General features: G+C 36.5%; 1 protein-coding gene across 1 annotated transcript; it reads left to right on the top strand.

The window, feature by feature from the left end:
* The first annotated feature begins 1,318 nt into the window (after positions 1–1,318).
* LOC145890253 (cubilin-like) lies at positions 1,319–20,609 on the top strand. The gene is made up of 28 exons (XM_082981273.1): positions 1,319–1,459; positions 1,633–1,783; positions 3,517–3,698; positions 4,582–4,655; positions 5,008–5,065; positions 5,146–5,275; positions 5,596–5,771; positions 5,958–6,105; positions 6,929–7,107; positions 7,251–7,401; positions 7,547–7,606; positions 7,832–8,016; positions 8,075–8,207; positions 8,566–8,750; positions 8,926–9,076; positions 14,034–14,224; positions 14,397–14,547; positions 16,289–16,470; positions 16,601–16,751; positions 17,354–17,407; positions 17,655–17,838; positions 17,963–18,048; positions 18,333–18,508; positions 18,695–18,839; positions 19,621–19,799; positions 19,943–20,093; positions 20,239–20,298; positions 20,524–20,609. Exons 1-28 carry the CDS (start codon positions 1,319–1,321, stop codon positions 20,607–20,609), a joined length of 3,900 nt encoding a protein of 1,299 aa, XP_082837399.1.
* Positions 20,610–21,607: the final 998 nt, after the last annotated feature.

Genomic DNA, 21,607 nt, shown 5'->3' with positions numbered 1-21,607 from the left:
GCAGCCGAAATGCGTTTGAGGAGTGTGTAGGTCATGTCACATAGGGCGTATTAGTTCCACTAAAGATGCCACGGGGAAACGAGTTGTCTACAAACTGTCCTCAGGAGAGTGTTTTATTTTTTAGTCAATGGCAGCGTCAAGCATTGGTGAGAACGTGATGATATAATTTTGACGCAACAACTTGTTTGCGATTAGATGAATAAAATGAACAACAGCGGTTGAATTATTACGTCTAATGTCTACTTGGCAAAAGTAATTACGAAACAAAAACTCCAAGAAATATTGCAGACAGTGAAACAAAATTTTAACAAAAGATTGAGAATAGGAATTGGGTGCCATTGCTCCCAAGTAGGGTAAATTAAGGGAAGATTTCATGCAATGGCATGATCGCCCCACTGCACAGATACTTTCTTGCCAATTACACCTATCGTATCGCGATCATTAGGATTGCAGGCGTGAAGGGTAATGTCAGAGAACAGGAAAAATGAGACCAAAATATTTAGTCAGTTCTACAACCAGTTGATTTTGTCCATGCTGTTCACGTGAGATGACTCCCTTGTTTGCTAGGTTTTACTATTGTATAAACAGTAGTTGACAGATAAGCGAATGATAACAAACCTAAATTAAACTTAATTTATTGCTATTCTATTGTAAATGATCAATTTATCACTAAGTTTGAAATAAGATAATATTTTCCAAACGCAAGCAATTGATTGAACTTTTCCACTAAAGGTACATAAAACCTACAGCTTTGTTTATGGTTAAAAACTGCATCAGTCTTGTTGTCGGGTTTTGTCGTTGTCTGCAAACATCCTTCGCATTTCCGTCATCGGTCATCGAGTTTTGAAGAAAATGCGCAACACTTTACAGGGTAACAATAGTTGCTGCCTTAAACGGAAACTGTTATATTTTGGGTTTCATGCAAACATTGTATCCTACAACTATTGGTTGGGCTTTCACTGGCAAATAATTTGGAGCACAACATATCTTGGTTTATATCATTTATGTCGAGCTAATACGAGTGCAGGCAGCCAAGTTGTACATTTTCACTCTTAAATCTGAATCACTTAAACCAATTGTAACATTTGTAATAGATTTTGGAAAGTTAAGCTAGTTAATCATGTGCAAGTTGAATTTCTATATTGCTTGGTTATTATTGGGTGCACAAGTGCTGCGAATTGAGGCAGGTATGTAAAGTGACCAGAAAACACCACGGTTGCATTAACAGTCCAACTACCATGGACGTTCAATGAAACTAAGCGTTTTAGGAGGTATTTGCGGAATCACTTACTTTCCTTTTACTTGGACGATATCACGAATGATTCTGACGTCACCAAACTATCCTGGAGTGCATCCTCCCAATATCACGTGTGAGTACAACATTACTGCTCCCGAAGGAGAATGGATTGCTGTTATCATTAAAAGACTTATAGTGGAACCCGGAATCGGCTACTTGAAGGCAAGTTGTTAATGTAGTGAAATATCATCAACGTCTGTAGCTCGATTAAGTACAGAAATGAATTATTTATATTTAATTTCAAGCTTTAGAGAACAAACACAATTTTGCATGTTAGTGATACTTTGTACATGTTGATTTCTGAAGCTTAAGAAACCTTTTCCAAAAATCTGCAGATTCGAGACATCTCTACAGGAAGAGACATGGATACATTTAATACAAGTGTCCAACTGAAAGCGATAGGGACAACCTCAAATCAATTAAGTATTACATACCACAGCGGAGAAGCATTGCCACGCGGTGGATTCAAACTAATCCTGAAAATAGGTATGAAAAAAATAAAATATTTTATACAGATAAGTTTTTGTAGAGTTTTGTAACAATATGAGAAAAAGTATACGATTACGAAAACAGTTAAATTAATTGAAATGTAATGTTGTCGATAATGCCGTTTTAAGATTTTCTTGAAAACAAAAGTTCTTTGTCGTTTATGTCGTTATAAACCCTTCTTTTTAGTTTTTTACTTGGCAATTTGTTTTATGAAAAACTTGCAACATTAAGGGAAACATACGCTTCTCTAACCTCCCGCTGCTTTCGACTGTGTTGCGGAAACTCTTTTGTCTGTCGTCGCATGCAAACATTCTAACCCGATAACGACAGTTGTGCATTTATTTGAAAAAGATTATTGGTGTTAACGCAGGAATATTTCATGCAATGACATGCGTTAACACAAACCATAATAATTATTGCGTTGTCTGATTATGGTGGTAGAGATCCCCTACGTATATGTAAAGGTTGCCTGCCAAGTTGTGCGCTTGAGCACCAGTGTAACTTGGCCACAATATACCCCGTGAAACCACAGTTGGTGAGCGTTGGGCGTGGTTAGCCCAGGTTCGTGAGTTCAAACCTCACCGGGAGCTTCATTTTTCAAATCTCTCTCCGACTTTTCAGGAAAAAAATTGGCTGATCCAGCTATAGGCTGAAATGCCTGGGCTGTTAACCTAATGATTGTTTGTGTTATTTATGCTAGTCTTCAAACATCAGCAAAATAATTATATTTGATAAGCTGCAGACAGGGTGTGTACACGCACTGTTTCGACCTGTGAGGTTTCATCAGTGCAGCTGTTGCAGTGGCACTGTGCTAGTTTTTACACTAGCAGGCACACTAGATTCCACTTTGTGGTACCTGTCCGGTCAACGTCGATCTGTTGGGTACCCTATACTGAGTACCAAACAACAGAGACGAACCACTGTGGAGCGCACTATGGCCAAACGGATCTGTTTGGTAACCGATAGCGCTAAAGGCAAAACACCAATGCAATATATGTGCAAAAAAAGCCATAATAATATCGGTAAGCTGCAGACAGGGTGTGTGCGCGCACTGTTTCGACCTGTGAGGTCTCATCAGTGCAGCTGTTGCGTGGACACTGAGCTAGTGCATGTACACACCCTGTCTGCAGGTTACCAATAATATTATGGCTTTTTTTGCACATAAATTATATTTGAACTTCTCAAACTGAATTTGCGATGAACAAATTGTACAATCAGAATTTGCCTTTCCCCTGGAATAACTATTTAATCATGTATCAGATGAAATGATTGGTTTTGTGGTTGTTGTTGGGTGACAAACGAAACTAGGTAGTTCAACTACCATAGACGTTCATGAAAATTGTTTTTCATTCGCTTGTTAAAAATATAATTGTGTGTATGGTTGTTGTGACATTTTATATTTTGATTAATCGGAGCAAGCGGTCACGGACAAAGACAAAGCTTAGTAATGGGGAAAAACACGGCAAAGGGTTTGCATTTCTTTGTATTGGAAAATTTGACGTTTGTGTTTGGGTTTTTGTAAAGTTTGTTCACATCCAACGTGAAGTCAGAACATGTGTCATCTATTTTTCTTTTTAATAAAACATTGTCACTATTTGAAGCTGTAGAAACCAGGAAATGGAAGAAAATAAATTATTTTCAGATAAATGCGTCATTTGCTAATACAATAAAGCATATAACTTCCACAGTATGTCAACAATTTTGTTTTCAAGTAAGTTTTTATTGAGCAGATATTTGCGGGGAATCTGACCATCAGATCACGGGATCCCGATACATTCTGACGTTACCATTCCATCCTGGAGTGCTTCCTCCCAATATCACGTGTGTATATAACCTTGCTGCTCCCGAAGGAGAATGGATTACTGTTGTCATTGAAAGACTAACAGCGGAACCTGGAATCGGCTACTTGAAGGCAAGTAGTTAATGAAGTGAAATATTATCAATGTCTGTAGCTCGACTGAACACAGAAATGTTTTTTGTATTTTAAATCCAAACACAATTTTGCGTGTTGGAGTTTACGAAGCCTTTTCACAAATTTGCAGATTCGAGACAATTCTACAGGAAGAGTTATCGTGACATTTAATACAAGTCTCGAATGGGAAGGAATAAGGACAACCACTAATCAATTAATTATTACATACCACAGCGACGAAATAATACTACGTGGTGGATTCCAATTGAACCTAAAAACACGTATGAAAAACAAAAAATTTATAACTTTTTATAACGAGTTTTGTAACAATATGTGAGAAGTAAACAATACGGAAACTTAAGTTGAAATAATTGAAATAAGATGTTGCTGATTTTGACATTTTCGTATTTTCTTAAAAGCAAATTTTTTTTTCGTTTTTGTCGTTTTGTAAAAACTACTTTCTACTTTTTTGCTTAGCAATTTGTTTTGTGGAAAACTTGCAACACTATAGAGAAAACATACGCTGCTCTAACCTCTCGCTGCTTTCGTCTTTGTTACGGAAACTCTTTTGTCTGTCGTCGCATGCAAACTTTTTAACCCGATAACGACAGTTTGTTTGGGTTATTTATGTTAATCTTCAAACATCTGCAAAATATTTATATTTGAACTTCTCAAACTGAATTTGCCCTCCTTCAGGAAAAACTGTTTAACATGTGTAAGACGAATGTGTGCTTGTTGTTTGGGTGCACTTGTACTACTGGGTAGGGAACGCATGAAAAGTAACTTGAATAACGAAATGCGATTTCATGACTACCTTAGACGTTTATGAAATTTCGCTGTGTGTATAGTTGGTTGATATTGGTATAGTATTTTAATTCCTCAGGCAAAGCGGTCACGGACAAAGACAGACTTGCTAGTGGGAAAAACCACAGTAAAGGTATGCATTTCCTTGAGTTGGTAAATTTGACGTTTGTGTTTGTGCTTTTGGTTAAGCCTTGTTCACATTTAAATGTAAATGGAGAAGATTGCCCATTTATTTTGCTAACACAAAAAAGTGTCCACAAATTAAGCAGATTTTCAGATAAATACGTTATTTGCTGATACAGAAAAAAAAAATTAAATGATGTTTGCGTTGATTTTGATATTGAAAGTTATTAAAGTATTGAAACTTCGTTTATTTTAAAGATGTTTGCGGCAAACTGGATTTATATGCTTATGGAAGTTACCGCGAGCTCACATCGCCAAACTTTCCCTTTTCTTACTTTCCTAATTGTAACTGTACCTAACATATTACTGACCATGACAACAGGCAAATTATAATCATGACATCAGTTCTTGAAATCGACAAAAAAAACGACAAATTGGAGGTAAGTTAAAATGATAGTGCGTTTTGTGGGAATCGAACACATTTTTTTGCTTACCTCAATTATTATATTCCATGTTCCAGTTTGTGGACTCCGGAGTGTCTCATCACGGTGACGCATTTTATAGGAGTAGCGGCAATCAGCTAATTGTTCGCTTTTCAAGCGATGATTCAGATGAACGCAAAGGATTTCGACTACTTTACTCTGCAGCTGGTAACATGCACATTTAGGCATCCGGGTTATAATTGCCGGTTTTGAATTGTTCTTTTTTTTTTTGAAAAGTGTGGCTGACTGTGCAGGTTATACCTTCAAAAAATATTTGTTGATCATTGGCCAATAAATATAAAAATATCCGTCGTAATAAACCAAGGTGCTATATATTTATCTAATTTTCAAATTTATATACCGGAGATAGTGTAATTCAGTGCAAACAACATGTAACAATGCAAAGTTCATAACAAATGCAAAGTTCATAACAAATGCAAAGTTCATCACAAATGCAAAGTTCATACTTTCTCACTGCTGTAATTTAGATAAGTGTGGAGAAGATTCTCGAATCGCTCTTCTTGGTGTCCTGGGGTTTTTGGCCGTGCCTCGCATTGGAGGCGGGTACAAAATATGTGTGTGGTCGATTCAGGCTCTAAGTGGCCAAATGATTCTGATCGAATGCGTTGGTTCCACGTTTAAAAACGGTTTCAAAAACTTGGAGGCAAGTTGTTGATAACATTAGACAGATTATGTTGGTGTTGATGCTAAATGGGCAATTTTTTCATTAAAGCTTAAGTTTGTCTGTGGGCGAGCAAACTACTTCGATAAGTGGCCTAATTAGTATTTAAGGTTTGTTTTTTCACTATTTCTGCGCTTTTTACACCAAAATATATATTTACATTTGCAGTATTTTCGAAAGGATGGACTTGTACTGAGGAAGGAATACCAAGTCTCAAATCCATACATTAGTACTTCACACGAAGTGGTCATACATTTGACACATGAGTATCACAGCACAGACGAAGACGTATTTAACATCACGTACACCGCCATTGGTAGTACTTGTTTTTTGTTTGCGCCCGTATGGAAAGGAACTAATTGCTATTTATAGTGAGCTCCAATGTATCAACCTAATAGGACCCACCAGTGCCACTATTGTGTGACTTGTAACGATCTTGTCAGCTAAAAAGACGACAAGACTTCCTCTCTGTGGTGACTATAGCCACCATTATCCATTGGGCACTAAACTAAACTAAAAGGTGTAATCGGATAAAAAACCTACCAAAATGGAAACACTGTGGCCAGGCAAAAGCTAAAACGAACTAATTGTTATATTTACCAGTTTTACAATTTACAATCCCTAATCCCTTCAACTTCAATATTCTCTGTTAAAAGACTTAGGGACAACCTTGGTACTTTGGAATCCAGTTTATATTGCACTGCGCCACATTTTTATTTGTGGTAACAATGTGTGTTCACACCGACATTTTCAAATCATCTAAGTATCACTTATCACAACGATAAAGCGACCGTGAATAGCGTTTCCCCGTTGCAATTCAGGATAAGTGTGACAAATTCAATGTTTTCTAGATAGGTCACAGTGTTTTGTGTTGAGACCGTTTGAAATTATTTTTCAATTCTAGATGGAAAAAAAACGGGCAATCAAAAGTTCGGTATTAGGAAAAACGATGGTAAGGGTTCGTCTTTCCTTGAAAGAAAATTAGTCCGCGAGCATATTTTCTTTTGACAAAAAGTAAAACACTAATTAAATGACAAATAAATGACACTAATTGATCAAGGTGGTTAAATGCTCGCAACGTTGAAAAAAATAACTTTGCACCTTACAAAATGTTGATTGTCATTGAGTTTGTTATACAGAAAGCTGCGGTCGTACAACCTACTGGGTGGAATTCAACAATGTCACTTTTACTTCACCCAATTATCCTGGAAAGCATCCTAATATCACGTGTGTATACAACATCACTGCTCCCAAAGAGGCGTGGATTGCTATTTCGATTGATGAATTCTCAATTATGAAAGGAAAAGGCTTCTTGAAGGCAAGTAGTACATAACCAACGGCCATATGAATTGCGTGCACTTGAATTGGACTAAATGCTGTGTTAGTGTGTTGGATGGATATATCCATTACTTAATTATTGGCTTTGTGAAGCACGAATAAACAGCTGAAGGAAATACGCAGATTGTGGAAAGTTCTACGGGAAGAGATGTAGGTTTGTTCGATGGAATTGTCGAGTTGGAAATTATATGGACATCTACAAACCGATTAAGTATCATTTACCACAGTGCCGAAGAAATATCAAATGATGGATTCGTTTTAACCTTGTCTACAGGTATGATAAACGAAATACTTGACTCAAATCATTCGATATTTCGTAAATTTTGCTGTAACTTTTGGTGTGTAATTAATGTAAAGGGAATGTAATGATTGTAAGACCAGTTTTGGTTTGCCGTGAATTACTAATTGTGTTCATTCAGTTGACAAAGACAAGTTTTTGGACATACAAAAACATGGAAGCAAGAGAAGCCAAGGATACGGTTTGTGTTTTTTTAAATACATCGCAAATATTTGCAGACTGTCTTTTTGGACTTCACTTATCCAAAACCTCACGAACCAGTTAATGCGTTTCTTTTAAGAATAAAACTGAATTTTGGGCTAAACCAGACACCTTTGAAACGTGCTAATCTGTCCCAAAAAAGTCAAGTATTTTGACACATCTAGCGCGTAACAATCACAGTATGTAAACCACCTATATTATCAAGGGGTTTGCGGTGAAAGGGATCTTGACGCTTTGCACGATGATGACCAAATTCTTACTTCACCAAATTTTCCCAAAACCTACCCTCCCGATTGTGACTGCACCTGGAAAATTACAGCTCCTGTTGGAATGATGGTAGTGATCATGGTGCACACTTGGGATATCGACAATCTAGATGACCTCTTAGAAGTAAGTCAAACTTGATACTTGCGTCAATTGTATATCATTCTGGATATCATGGTTACAGATTTCCGATCCGACCAATAGAGTATATGATGAAGCAGCCCTATACAGAAGTACTCACCGACTACTCTCTGTTCATTTTATCAGCTATTCGACAGAAGAAGCAAAAGGATTCAAATTGATCTATGCTGCAGCTGGTAATATCCTTGAACGATAATTGTTCCTCAAGCTTATTTCAAGAAAAAGTAGAACTTTAATAACCTTTACAAATAAGTTAATGTCAATCCATTAGAAATACCGCGGTAAATACGACATTGGTGGTTACAATCGCTTTGATGAATTTTTTAATATTCGATTTTTAAAATGCAACATTAGTATTTGTCGTTCACTGATAAATTAGTAATTGAATAGGAAATGTTGGATGTGTGTGTTTGTAATAAGACAAGATTCTCTTTTATTCTATTTTCGGAAACGTGTTGCGGCGACGAATACAAAAAACATATTAACATTAGCAGAAACCGAAAAACAAACTCATTCAAACGACTAATATTTTAGACCAATGCGGCAAAAGGACTTTTTCTGCTAGACCTGGGATCCTGGGGTTCTTAGCTTTGTCCCATCCACGTGGCCATCACGATTCTTCAATATCTTGCGTGTGGTCTATCAATGCTCCCATTGGCCAAAGGGTTCTGATTGAATGCCCGAAATCTACGGTGGAAATTTATGGCGATTTTTTGAAGGCAAGTTGTCAATGTCAGTAACTGTTACTCTGAGTCAAATCGTTACCCGACTTCTATGCAAAATCATATTATTTACATCTGATCTCGGAAAATTGTTGGTTTAAATCTGTGGTACCACATTATTTATTCCTTGACTTTTTCGCTTCACACCTAAATAGAATACTTATATTTGCAGTATTTTGAAACCGAGGATCGAATACTTAAGGAAATTTGCCCAATCTCTACCGCATTCCTTACCAACTCAAACCAACTGATCGTTCGTTTGTTGCCCATCAGTTTACAGACGATTAGAGGAAAGAGATTTGATCTTACTTTCACCGCCGTTGGTAGGTTTGGATTAACATTTAAGAATGACAATCAATCTACATCCAAATTTCATCCCTACTGCTGACTGCAAAGAACCGGCTATGACATTTACTGTTGTCAATCTAAATCATGCTGGTAACCTAAACCACAATTTAGCTGCCACTCATTCGTTGCAGATAACGCCAAAAGTTATCTTGTCTTACCTGCTGTTGCCCTGCTTTCATAGAAGAAAAGAATGCGATCCTCCAACATGTAGTCGAAATTTACTCGCACCAAATATATTAACATCACTCTATTATACCGGATAAAACACTAGTGTCTGTAGGGTAATGAAACAAGGGTCAAGATTTCTAATTTTTAGTTCTGACATCAAATTGTGTTAAATTGGAAGTTGACTTTGCCCCACAGATAGGACCGGCTCCGTTGTTTGGTTCCCTAAAAGCAACTTAAATACAAAATCTAAAAGTATTTTTATAATATTTATGTTTTCTTTATCTTCAGCTGGAAAAGATGACCAGTCACCAAAGAATTTTGATATAAATTTTTTATTCTCTCCATTTTCAAAAACAACTTTCGAACAAGTAGACAATGAAACACAGGCTACCTAATAAAAAGGAAAGTTTCGTCAATGTGTTCGACTTGTGCCCTATTTTTTTTGCTGACTGTAAGTGACTGTATTCTGGTGATAACCTTTGCCCAACTGCAAATATTCAGAACGAATATGGTGTTTTTTTAAACATGTTCAATTGATAAATTATGTTACTAAAACTGCTTGTTTATGCTTATCAAGCTGAAAACAACGTATTTCAATAACTATCCATGTACTTTGTTAAAATTATTACGACAGAAAACAATCAAGCAAATATTGCATATTTTTCGAAGTCCTACGATTTAACATATGCTATGCCATGCCGTTATATTGTATAACAGTTATTAATGCTTGCAAATATAAATATATACTTGGAAAACATCTCGGATGCAATTGTTCTTTGTTACAAAGTTGTGTCACAAGTAATATGAGAAGCCAAAAAAAATTTTGGGTATCACTTTCCCATCTATCTGATGTACACCTGTGTGATGGGTATTGAGACAGAACGAGATTAGTTAAAATTGCGACAACTCAAAAGCGATTAGCTAGCATGGCGAAAATAAATTTTCGTGGTCGATATAAAGTGACCATAATTTGGATATCTATGTGGTATAAATATTAATATTGAGATCAAAAGGAGATGGAATTATTGACTTAACAGGCTTTAGAAAAAACTCATTTGAATGTCTTAGGAGACAAAAGTTTCAGAAAATTTCACAGTTCCTTTTTTTTGTCTCCACCTTTACGAGTAAACCCGACTCCAACATAACCCGCGTTGCAATAACAAGTGAAGGAATCGATCACTGAAGAACACTGGATATTTGGGTGACATGAATTGCATTCGCACAGGTTTGTCACTGAAAGGAAAATAAGTTTATTATTTCGAAATCGCAACCTGTATTCTATGCCTGTGGTGATGAAATTCCATGACAGAACATATTGACCATATCGAAATAAGGAAGCTTTAACCGAATATGTGTAACAAATGTTTCTTGTTTTAACAAGGGCTTGTCCAACAAGAAGCCTGCAAAAACCATTGTTCGGTTCGTTTTCTGATTCATACATTACAGAAAAACACGGACCCGAGGTACTCCACACTTGATTTAAATTTAGACCAATGTTCTATAATACAATCATATGGAAATCTTGTCAAAAAGGAAAACCAGGAATGCCTAGTATAGAATGGCACTGACAGCGGCACATCTGCATCCCTAAACATAATTTGCCCCAGGTTGGTGTATCCGCTGATAACTGGATATTGGTAATAACATACTTACTTGCACAAAGAGTGCAGATATGCCTGGCGGACAATTATGACCATTAACGGCTGATTAGGTCGTTGCAAAGCAATAAAGTTGGTCAGTGGTTACATGCGCAAGTTTAGTAGTTTTTGGAACATTTACACACATGTGTTGCCATAAAAGATATTATTCGAATAACGAATTAGGAAACTTTTTCCGGGTTACTTTTTTCTATCAGTTCTCTTTTACCTGCACAAGTAAATCCATCTCCAATATATCCCGCGTTGTATGTGTTAAAACATATGTTATAAAGCGTATACGCTTCTTGAAACAACGCTTTCCTAGGTCCTCAGGACGCTGCGTTAACGACGAACCACAAGCCTGTTACCGTACGACGGTTTACCGCATTCGAGGGTGGGCTCCATATGTTGCATTCTTATTTAACAGATCGTTTGTGTTTAGTGCCGTGTTTTGTGCCATCTCCGCCCAAAACTGCGATTTTCAGTGCCCAGTTTGATCTTCACCAATATTCTGAAGAGTGACCATATAATAAAGTGGAATGTTAGTTTGCAAAATACCAACTTTCAATTATAATTGTGGAAAGAGTAATCAGCAGGCAGCCCTTGATAGTTAGCACAATTAGCGATTTGAAGCGGGAAATTGGAATTTATTTTTGAAAAAATCAGAAACCGCTGGGGTTTGTGCGAAGTTTTATCGGCGAAAGTATATGACACGAATTCATTTAGATAATACGCTTACAGGAACCGCGGTCGAGGTATAAGGTTAGTTCTCGTTCAATTTTCCACATTCAGTCAAAGTTAGACTTTATTCAATGGAAGGATAATATTTAATTGTGTGTTGAAAAAAAAAATCTGGATGCGATCGTGTTTGTACGGAGTTTTAGGGATTTAAGCTCAATCTTGTTAAAAACCTTGTATTACGCGAGAAACGTGGCTGAAAATTGGAAAAGTTTCAAACAGCAGTGTGAATAATATTTTACTGTAATTGGGTACGAGAGGAAAATTCCAAGGAGAATTTTTCTTTGTGACTTTGTACTCTTGTACCAGAAGGTATAACTTTGTACAAGTAAATTAAAAGTTGGCGATGAACCAAATTTTGCAACAATCATAGAGAAGTTTGACGCATATTGTTGCCAAATAAACAATGTTACCTACGAGAGATAAAATTTATTCTTGTCACCAAAAGCCTGAACAAAATATTGATTAGTTCGCCACGGAGTTACAACTACTAACGAAAAAGTGGCGAGTTTTGGGATTTTGAATTCAAGCTTTTTCTAAGTATCCATTTTGCACTTGTAGAAACGAGGTCCAATCGTCATTAAAAACTCAAGAAATAGCTGGCAGGAAATATAGAATTGTTTGTTTCTACACAAAGGTGTTTTTATATCATATCTAGTCATAAAATATTCGTGAGCAAAAAATCGCGACAGACTTACATTTGCACAACCAATTTCTGAACAATGAGCTGTACACATGTTTCTTTCGTTTTCTTGAACATCTCTGTTGTATTGAGCTTTAAGTACTACGTCACAACATGAAAACATAACGCAAATATATATTTATTATTTATGTTGTATTATACGACAAAACGCATAAGCGTCGCCTGATCCGAGTGAAATCCAAGCGACTGAAGCCTGTAATAAATGTACATGTATTTGGAAAGAATCTCTGCTGCAAACATCTAGCAGCGTATGGAGGGTTATATGTAAATTAGACAAGGAGTATGTTTGTTTGAAGGTCAAGGTTTTATTTTGTTCGATAGTAGGTTTGTGTAAGAGTATTTGTTGTTAGGGATTTCGTTTTCAAATGTTACTTAACGTTTTACTGCCGAAATGCGTTTGAGGCGTGTGTAGCTATTTGAAGGGTGTTGTTATTATTCGGAGAATCAGACACATTTGGCCTGATTGTTTGAATTAGCAAAGCGCTTAGTTCCGCTAAAGTTGCCACGAGGAAACGAGTTGTCTACAAACTGTCCTCTGGAGAGTGTTTTATTTTTTAGTCAATGGCAGCGTCAAGCATTGATGAGAATGTGATGATATAATTTTGACACAACAACTTGTTTGCGATTAGATGAAGAAAATGAACAACAGCGGTTGAATTATTGACAAAAGTAATTACGAAACAAATACTCCAAGAAATATTGCAGACAGTGAAACAAAATTTTAACAAAAGATTCAGAATAGGAATTGGGTGCCATTGCTCCCAAGTAGGGTAAATAAAGGGAAGATTTCATGCAATGGCATGATCGCCCCACTGCACAGATACTTTCTTGCCGATCACACCTATCGTATCGCGATCATTAGGATTGCAGGCGTGAAGGGTAATGTCAGAGAACAGGAAAAATGAGACCAAAATATTTAGTCAGTTCTACAACCAGTTGATATGGTCCATGCTGTTCACGTGAGATGACCCCCTTTTATGCTAGGTTTTACTATTGTATAAACAGTAGTTGACAGATAAGTGAATAATGAAAAACCTAATTTAAACTTAATTTATTGCTATTCTATTGTAAATGATCAATTTATCACTAAGTTTGAAATAAGATAATATTTTCCAAACGCAAGCAACTGATTGAACTTTTTCCACTAAAAGTACATAAAACCTACAGATTTGTTTATGGTTAAAAACTGCATCAGTCTTGTTGTCGTTTTTTATCGTTGTCTGCAAACATCCTCCGCATTTCCGTCATCGGTCATCGAGTTTTGAAGAAAATGCGCAACACTTTACAGGGTAACAATAGTTGCTGCCTTAAACGGAAACTGTTATATTTTGGGTTTCATGCAAACATTGTATCCTACAACTATTGGTTGGGCTTTCACTGGCAAACAATTTGGAGCACAACATATCTTTGTTTATATCATTTATGTCGAGCTAATACGAGTGCAGGCAGCCAAGTTGTACATTTTCACTCTTAAATCCGAATCACTTAAACCAATTGTAACATTTGTAATAGATCTTGAAAAGTTAAGCTAGTTAATCATGTGCAAGTTGAATTTTTATATTGCCTGGTTGTTATTGGGTGCACAAGTACTGCGAATTGAGGCAGGTATGTAAAGTGACCAGAAAACACTACGGTTGCATTAACAGTCCAACTACCATGGACGTTTAATGAAACTAAGCGTTTTAGGAGGTATTTGCGGAATCACTTACCTTCCTTTTACTTGGATGATATCACGAATGATTCTGACGTCACCAAACTATCCTGGAGTGCATCCTCCCAATATCACATGTGAGTACAACATTACTGCTCCCGAAGGAGAATGGATTGCTGTTATCATTAAAAGACTTATAGTGGAACCCGGAATCGGCTACTTGAAGGCAAGTAGTGCATGAAGTGAAAATCAATGTCTGTAGCTCGATTAAGTACAGAAATGAGTTGTATATATTTAATTTCAAGATTTAGAGAACAAACATAATTTTGCGTGTTTTTGATACTTTGTACATTGTATTGATTTCTGAAGCTTACGAAACCTTTTCCAAAAATCTGCAGATTCGAGACATCTCTACAGGAAGAGACATCGATACATTTAATACAAGTGTCCAACTGAAAGCGATAGGGACAACCTCAAATCAATTAAGTATTACATACCACAGCGGAGAAGCATTGCCACGCGGTGGATTCAAACTAATCCTGAAAATAGGTATGAAAAAAATAAAATATTTTATACAGATAACTTTTTTTTTGGAGTTTTGTAACAATATGAGAAAAAGTATACGATGACGAAAACAGTTAAATTAATTGAAATATAATGTTGCCGATAATGCCGTTTTAAGATTTTCTTGAAAACAAAAGTTCTTTGCCGTTTTTGTCGTTATAAACCCTTCTTTTTAGTTTTTTGCTTGGCAATTTGTTTTATGAAAAACTTGCAACATTAAGGGAAACATACGCTTCTCTAACCTCCCGCTGCTTTCGACTGTGTTGCGGAAACTCTTTTGTCTGTCGTCGCATGCAAACATTCTAACCCGATAACGACAGTTGTGCATTTATTTGAAAAAGATTGTTGGTGTTAACGCAGGAATATTTCATGCAATGACATGCGTTAACACAAACCATAATTATTATTGCGTTGTCTGATTATGGTGGTAGAGATCCCCTACGTACATGTAAAGGTTGCCTGCCAAGTTGTGCGCTTGAGCACCAGTGTAACTTGGCCACAATATACCCCGTGAAACCACAGTTGGTGAGCGTTGGGCGTGGTTAGCCCAGGTTCGTGAGTTCAAACCTCACCGGGAGCTTCATTTTTCAAATCTCTATCCGACTTTTCAGGAAAAAAATTGGCTGATCGAGCTAGGCTGAAATGCCTGGGCTGTTAACCTAATGATTGTTTGTGTTATTTATGCTAGTCTTCAAACATCAGCAAAATAATTATATTTGATAAGCTGCAGACAGGGTGTGTACACGCACTGTTTCGACCTGTGAGGTTTCATCAGTGCAGCTGTTGCAGTGGCACTGTGCTAGTTTTTACACTAGCAGGCACACTAGATTCCACTTTGTGGTACCTGTCCGGTCAACGTCGATCTGTTGGGTACCCTATACTGAGTACCAAACAACAGAGACGAACCACTGTGGAGCGCACTATGACCAAACGGATCTGTTTGGTAACCGATAGCGCTAAAGGCAAAACACCAATGCAATATATGTGCAAAAAAAGCCATAATAATATCGGTAAGCTGCAGACAGGGTGTGTACACGCACTGTTTCGACCTGTGGGGTCTCATCAGTGCAGCTGTTGCGTGGACACTGAGCTAGTGCGTGTACACACCCTGTCTGCAGGTTACCAATAATATTATGGCTTTTTTTGCACATAAATTATATTTGAACTTCTCAAACTGAATTTGCGATGAACAAATTGTACAATCAGAATTTGCCTTTTCCCTGGAAAAACTATTTAATCATGTATCAGATGAAATGATTGGTTTTGTGGTTGTTGTTGGGTGACAAACGAAACTACGATGCATAGGTAGTTCAACTACCATAGACGTTCATGAAAATTGTTTTTCATTCGCTTGTTAAAAATATAATTGTGTGTATGGTTGTTGTGACATTTTATATTTTAATTAATCAGAGCAAGCGGTCACGGACAAAGACATGCTTAGTAATGGGAAAAAACACGGCAAAGGGTTTGCATTTCTTTGTATTGGAAAATTTGACTCTTGTGTTTGGGTTTTTGTAAAGTTTGTTCACATCCAACGTGAAGTCAGAACATGTGTCATCTATTTTTCTTTTTAACAAAACATTGTCACTATTTGAAGCTGTAGAAACCAGGAAATGGAAGAAAATAAATTATTTTCAGATAAATGCATCATTTGCTAATACAATAAAGCATATAACTTCCAAAGTATGTCAACAATTTTGTTTTCAAGTAAGTTTTTATTGAGCAGATATTTGCGGGGAATCTGACCGTCAGATCACGGGATCCCGATATATTCTGACGTTACCATTCCATCCTGGAGTGCTTCCGCCCGATATCACGTGTGTATATAACCTTGCTGCTCCCGAAGGAGAATGGATTACTGTTGTCATCGAAAAACTAACAGCGGAACCTGGAATCGGCTACTTGAAGGCAAGTAGTTCATGTAGTGAAACATTATCAATGTCTGTAGCTCGACGGAGCACAGAAAGGTTTTTTGTACTTTAAATCCAAACACATTTTTGCGTGTTGGAGTTTACGAAGCCTTTTCACAAATTTTCAGATTCGAGACAATTCTACAGGAAGAGATATCGTGACATTTAATACAAGTCTCGAATGGGAAGGAATAAGGACAACCACTAATCAATTAATTATTACATACCACAGCGACGAAACAATACTACGTGGTGGATTCCAATTGAACCTACAAACACGTATGAAAAACAAAAAAATTTATAACTTTTTATAACGAGTTTTGTAACAATATGTGAGAAGGAAGCAATACGGAAACTTAAGTTGAAATAATTGAAATAAGATGTTGCTGATTTTGACATTTTCGTATTTTCTTAAAAGCAATTTTTTTTTCGTTTTTGTCGTTTTGTGAAAACTACTTTCTACTTTTTTGCTTAGCAATTTGTTTTGTGGAAAACTTGCAACACTATAGAGAAAACATACGCTGCTCTAACCTCACGCTGCTTTCGACTTTGTTGCGGAAACTCTTTTGTCTGTCGTCGCATGCAAACTTTTTAACCCGATAACGACAGTTTGTTTGGGTTATTTATGTTAATCTTCAAACATCTGGAAAATATTTGTATTTGAACTTCTCAAACTGAATTTGCCCTCCTTCAGGAAAAACTGTTTAACATGTGTAAGACGAATGTGTGCTTGTTGTTTGGGTGCACTTGTACTACTGGGTAGGGAACGCATGAAAAGTAACTTGAATAACGAAATGCGATTTCATGACTACCTTGGACGTTCATGAAATTTCGCTGTGTGTATAGTTGGTTGATATTGGTATAGTATTTTAATTTCTCAGGCAAAGCGGTCACAGACAAAGACAGACTTGCTAGTGGGAAAAACCACAGTAAAGGTATGCATTTCCTTGAATTGGTAAATTTGACGTTTGTGTTTGTGCTTTTGGTTAAGCCTTGTTCACATTTAAAAGTAAATGGAGAAGATTGTCCATTTATTTTGCTAACACAAAAAAAGTGTCCACAAATTAAGCAGATTTTCAGATAAATACGTTATTTGCTGATACAGAAAAAAAAATTAAATGATGTTTGCGTTGATTTTGATATTGGAGTTATTAAAGTATTCAAACTTCGTTTATTTTGAAGATGTTTGCGGCAAACTGGATTTATATGCTTATGGAAGTTACCGCGAGCTCACATCGCCAAACTTTCCCTTTTCTTACTTTCCTAATTGTAACTGTACCTGGCATATTACTGACCCTGACAACAGGCAAATTATAATCATGACATCAGTTCTTGAAATCGACAAAAAAAAAACGACAAATTGGAGGTAAGTTAAAATGATAGTGCGTTTTGTGGGAATCGAACCCATTTTTTTGCTTACCTCAATTATTATATTTCATGTTACAGTTTGTGGACTCCGGAGTGTCTTATCACGGTGACGCATTTTATAGGAGTAGCGGAAATCAGCTGATTGTTCGCTTTTCAAGCGATGATTCAGATGAACGAAAAGGATTTCGACTACTTTACTCTGCAGCTGGTAACATGTACATTTAGGCATCCGGGTTATAATTACCGATTTTTAATTGTTCTTTTTTTTTTGAAAAGTGTGGCTGACTGTGCAAGTTATACCTTCAAAAAATGTTTGTTGATCATTGGCCAATAAATGTAAAAATATCCGTCGTAATAAACCAAGGTGCTATATATTTATCTAATTTTCAAATTTATACACCGGAGATAGTGTAATTCAGTGCAAACAACATGTAACAATGCAATAACGTAAAAAAAATTCAAAGTTTATACTTTCTCACTGCTGTAATTTAGATAAGTGCGGAGAAGATTCTCGAATCGCTCTTCTTGGTGTCCTGTGGTTTTTGGCCGAGCCTCGCATTGGAGGCGGGTACAAAATATGTGTGTGGTCGATTCAGGCTCTAAGTGGCCAAATGATTCTGATCGAATGCGTTGGTTCCACGTTTAAAAACGGTTTCGAAAACTTGGAGGCAAGTTGTTGATAACATTAGGCAGATTATGTTGATGTTGATGCGAAATGAGCATTTTTTTCATTAAAGCTTAAGTTTGTCTGTGGGCGAGCAAACTACTTCGATAAGTAGCCTAATTATTATTTAAGGTTTGTTTTTTCACTATTTCTGCGATTTTTACACCAAAATATATATTTACATTTGCAGTATTTTCGCAAGGATGGACTTGTGCTGAGGAAGGAATACCAAGTCTCAAATCCATACATTAGTACTTCAAACGAAGTAGTCATACGTTTGGCACACTACTACAGAGCAGACGAAGATGTAATTAATATCACGTACACCGCCATTGGTAGTACTTGTTTTTGTTTGCGCCCGTATGGAAAGTAACTAATTGCTATTTATAGTGAGCTCCATTGTTTCAACCTAATAGGACCCACCAGTGCCACTATTGTGTGACTTGTAACGATATTGTCAGCTAAAAAGACGACAAGACTTCCACTTTGTGGTGACTATAGCCACCATTAACCATTGGGCACTAAACTAAACTAGGTATAACCGGCTAGAAAACCTACCAACATGAAAACACTGTGGCCAGGCAAAAGCTAAAACAAACTAATTGTTATATTTACCAGTTTTACAATTTACAATCCCTAATCCCGTTAACTTCAATATTCTCTGTTAAAAGACTCAGGGATAACCTTGGTACTTGTGGATCCAGTTTATATATTTGTATGTGTTCACACCGACATTTTAATTATCACTTACAAAAACGATAAAGCGACAGTGCATAGCGTTTTCCCGTTGCAATTTAGGATAAGTATGACCAATTCAATGTTTTCTAGATAGGTCACAAAGTTTTGCGTTGGGACTGTTTGAAATTATTTTTCAATTCTAGATGGAAAAGAAAACGGACAAAGAAAAGTTCGGTATTAGGAAAAACGATGGTAAGGTTTCGTCTTTCCTTGAAAAAAAATTAGTCCGCGAGCATATTTCCTTTTGACGAAAAGTATAACACTAATTAAATGACAAATAAATGACACTAATTGTTCCAGGTGGTTAAATACTCGCAACGTTGGAAAAACGACTTTGCACCTTACAAAATGTTGATTGTCATTCAGTTTGTTATACAGAAAGCTGCGGTCGTACAACCTACTGGGTGGAATTCAACAATGTCACTTTTACTTCACCCAATTATCCTGGAAAGCATCCTAATATCACGTGTGTGTACAACATCACTGCTCCCAAAGAAGCGTGGATTGCTATTTCGATTGATGAATTTTCAGTTATGAAAGGAAAAGGCTTCTTGAAGGCAAGTAGTACATAACCAACGGCCACATGAATTGTACGCACTTGAATTGGACTAAATGCTGTGTTAGTGTGTTGGATGGATATATCCATTACTTAATTATTGGCTTTGTGAAGCACGAATAAACAGCTGAAGGAAATACGCAGATTGTAGAAAGTTCTACGGGAAGAGATGTAGGTTTGTTCGATGGAATTGTCGAGTTGGAAATTATATGGACATCTACAAACCGATTAAGTATTATTTACCACAGTGACGAAGAAATATCAAATGATGGATTCGTTTTAACCTTGTCTACAGGTATGATAAACGAAATACTTGACTCAAATCATTCGATATTTCGTAAATTTTGCTGTAAATTTTGGTGTGTAATTAATGTAAAGGGAATGTAATGATTGTAAGACCAGTTTTCGTTTGCCGTGAATTACTAATTGTGTTCATTCAGTTGACAAAGACAAGTTTTTGGACATACAAAAACATGGAAGCAAGAGAAGCCAAGAATACGGTTTGTGTTTTTTGAAATACATTGCAAATATTAGCAGGCTTTCTTTTTGGACTTCACTTATTTAAAACCTCATGAACGAGTTAATGCGTTTCTTTTAAGAATAAAACTGAATTTTGGGCTAAACCAGACACTTTTGAAACGTGCTAATCTGTCCCAAAAAAGTCAAGTATTTTGACACATCTAGCGCGTAACAATCACAGTATGTAAACCACCTATATTTTCAAGGGGTTTGCGGTGAAAGGGATCTTGACGCTTTGCACGATGATGACCAAAGTCTTACTTCACCAAATTTTCCCAAAACCCCCCCTTAATTGTGATTGCACCTGGAAAATGACTGCTCCTGTTGGAATGATGGTAGTGATCATGGTACATACTTGTGATATCGATTCTCTTGATGACCTCTTAGAAGTAAGTCAAACTTGATACTTGCGTCAATTACATAACATTCTGGATATCATGGTTACAGATTTCCTATCCGACCAATAGAGTATATGATCAAGCAGCCTTGTACACAAGTATTCAACATCAGCTGTCTGTTCATTTTATCAGTGGTTTATCATATAAAGGGAAAGGATTCAAATTGATCTACGCTGCAGCTGGTAATATCCTTGAACAATAATTGGTCATCGAGCTTGTTTCAAGAAAAAGTGGAACTTTAATAATCTAGAGAAACAAGTTAATGTCAGCAAAAATCCATTAGAAATACAAGCAGTAAATAAAAATCGCTTTAATATTTCTTTAAAATTTTCGATTTTGAAACTGCAACATTGGTATTTGTCGTTCACTGATAAATTGGGAATTGAGTAGGAAATTTTGGAAGTGTGCGGTTGTAATAAGACAAGATTCTCCAAATCCTTATACCATTTTCGGATACATGTTGCGGTGGCGAATTATAATACACAAAACATATTAACATTGCCAGAAACCGAAAAACAAAATCATTTAAACCAATAATTTAGACCAATGCGGCGAAAGGAAATTCATCGCTAGTCAAGGAAGTTTGCGGTTCTTAACTTTGTCCCATCCACGTGGCCATCACGTTTCTTCAATATCTTGCGTGTGGTCTATCATTGCTCCCTATGACCAAAGAATTCTGATTGAATGCCCGAAATCTACGATGGAAATTTATGGCGATTTTTTGAAGGCAAGTTGTCGATGTCAGTAACTGTTTCATTGGAGCAAATCGTTACCCGAATTCTGTGCAAAATCAAATTATTTACATCCGATTTCGGAAGATTGTTGGTAAACAATTTAACCTTCTCCACAGTAGTTAAATTAGTATTCGAAAATTAAAATAATAGAAATAGCG

This window comes from Ascidia mentula, chromosome 2, assembly GCF_947561715.1.
Source record: "Ascidia mentula chromosome 2, kaAscMent1.1, whole genome shotgun sequence".
NCBI classification, from domain to species: domain Eukaryota; kingdom Metazoa; phylum Chordata; class Ascidiacea; order Phlebobranchia; family Ascidiidae; genus Ascidia; species Ascidia mentula.
The sequence above is the reverse complement of the archived record's forward strand: the minus strand, read 5'-3'. Positions and strand labels throughout refer to the sequence as shown.

What these genes read in the sequence shown, in the direction of transcription:
- LOC145890253 (XM_082981273.1), top strand. Translation starts at nt 1,319, where the DNA reads ATGATTCTGACGTCACCAAACTATCCTGGAGTGCATCCTCCCAATATC. An exon ending in CCGGAATCGGCTACTTGAAG is followed by an intron (nt 1,460 to 1,632) that starts GCAAGTTGTTAA and finishes AAAAATCTGCAG; the next exon opens with ATTCGAGACATCTCTACAGG. An exon ending in CATCACGTACACCGCCATTG is followed by an intron (nt 6,106 to 6,928) that starts GTAGTACTTGTT and finishes TTTGTTATACAG; the next exon opens with AAAGCTGCGGTCGTACAACC.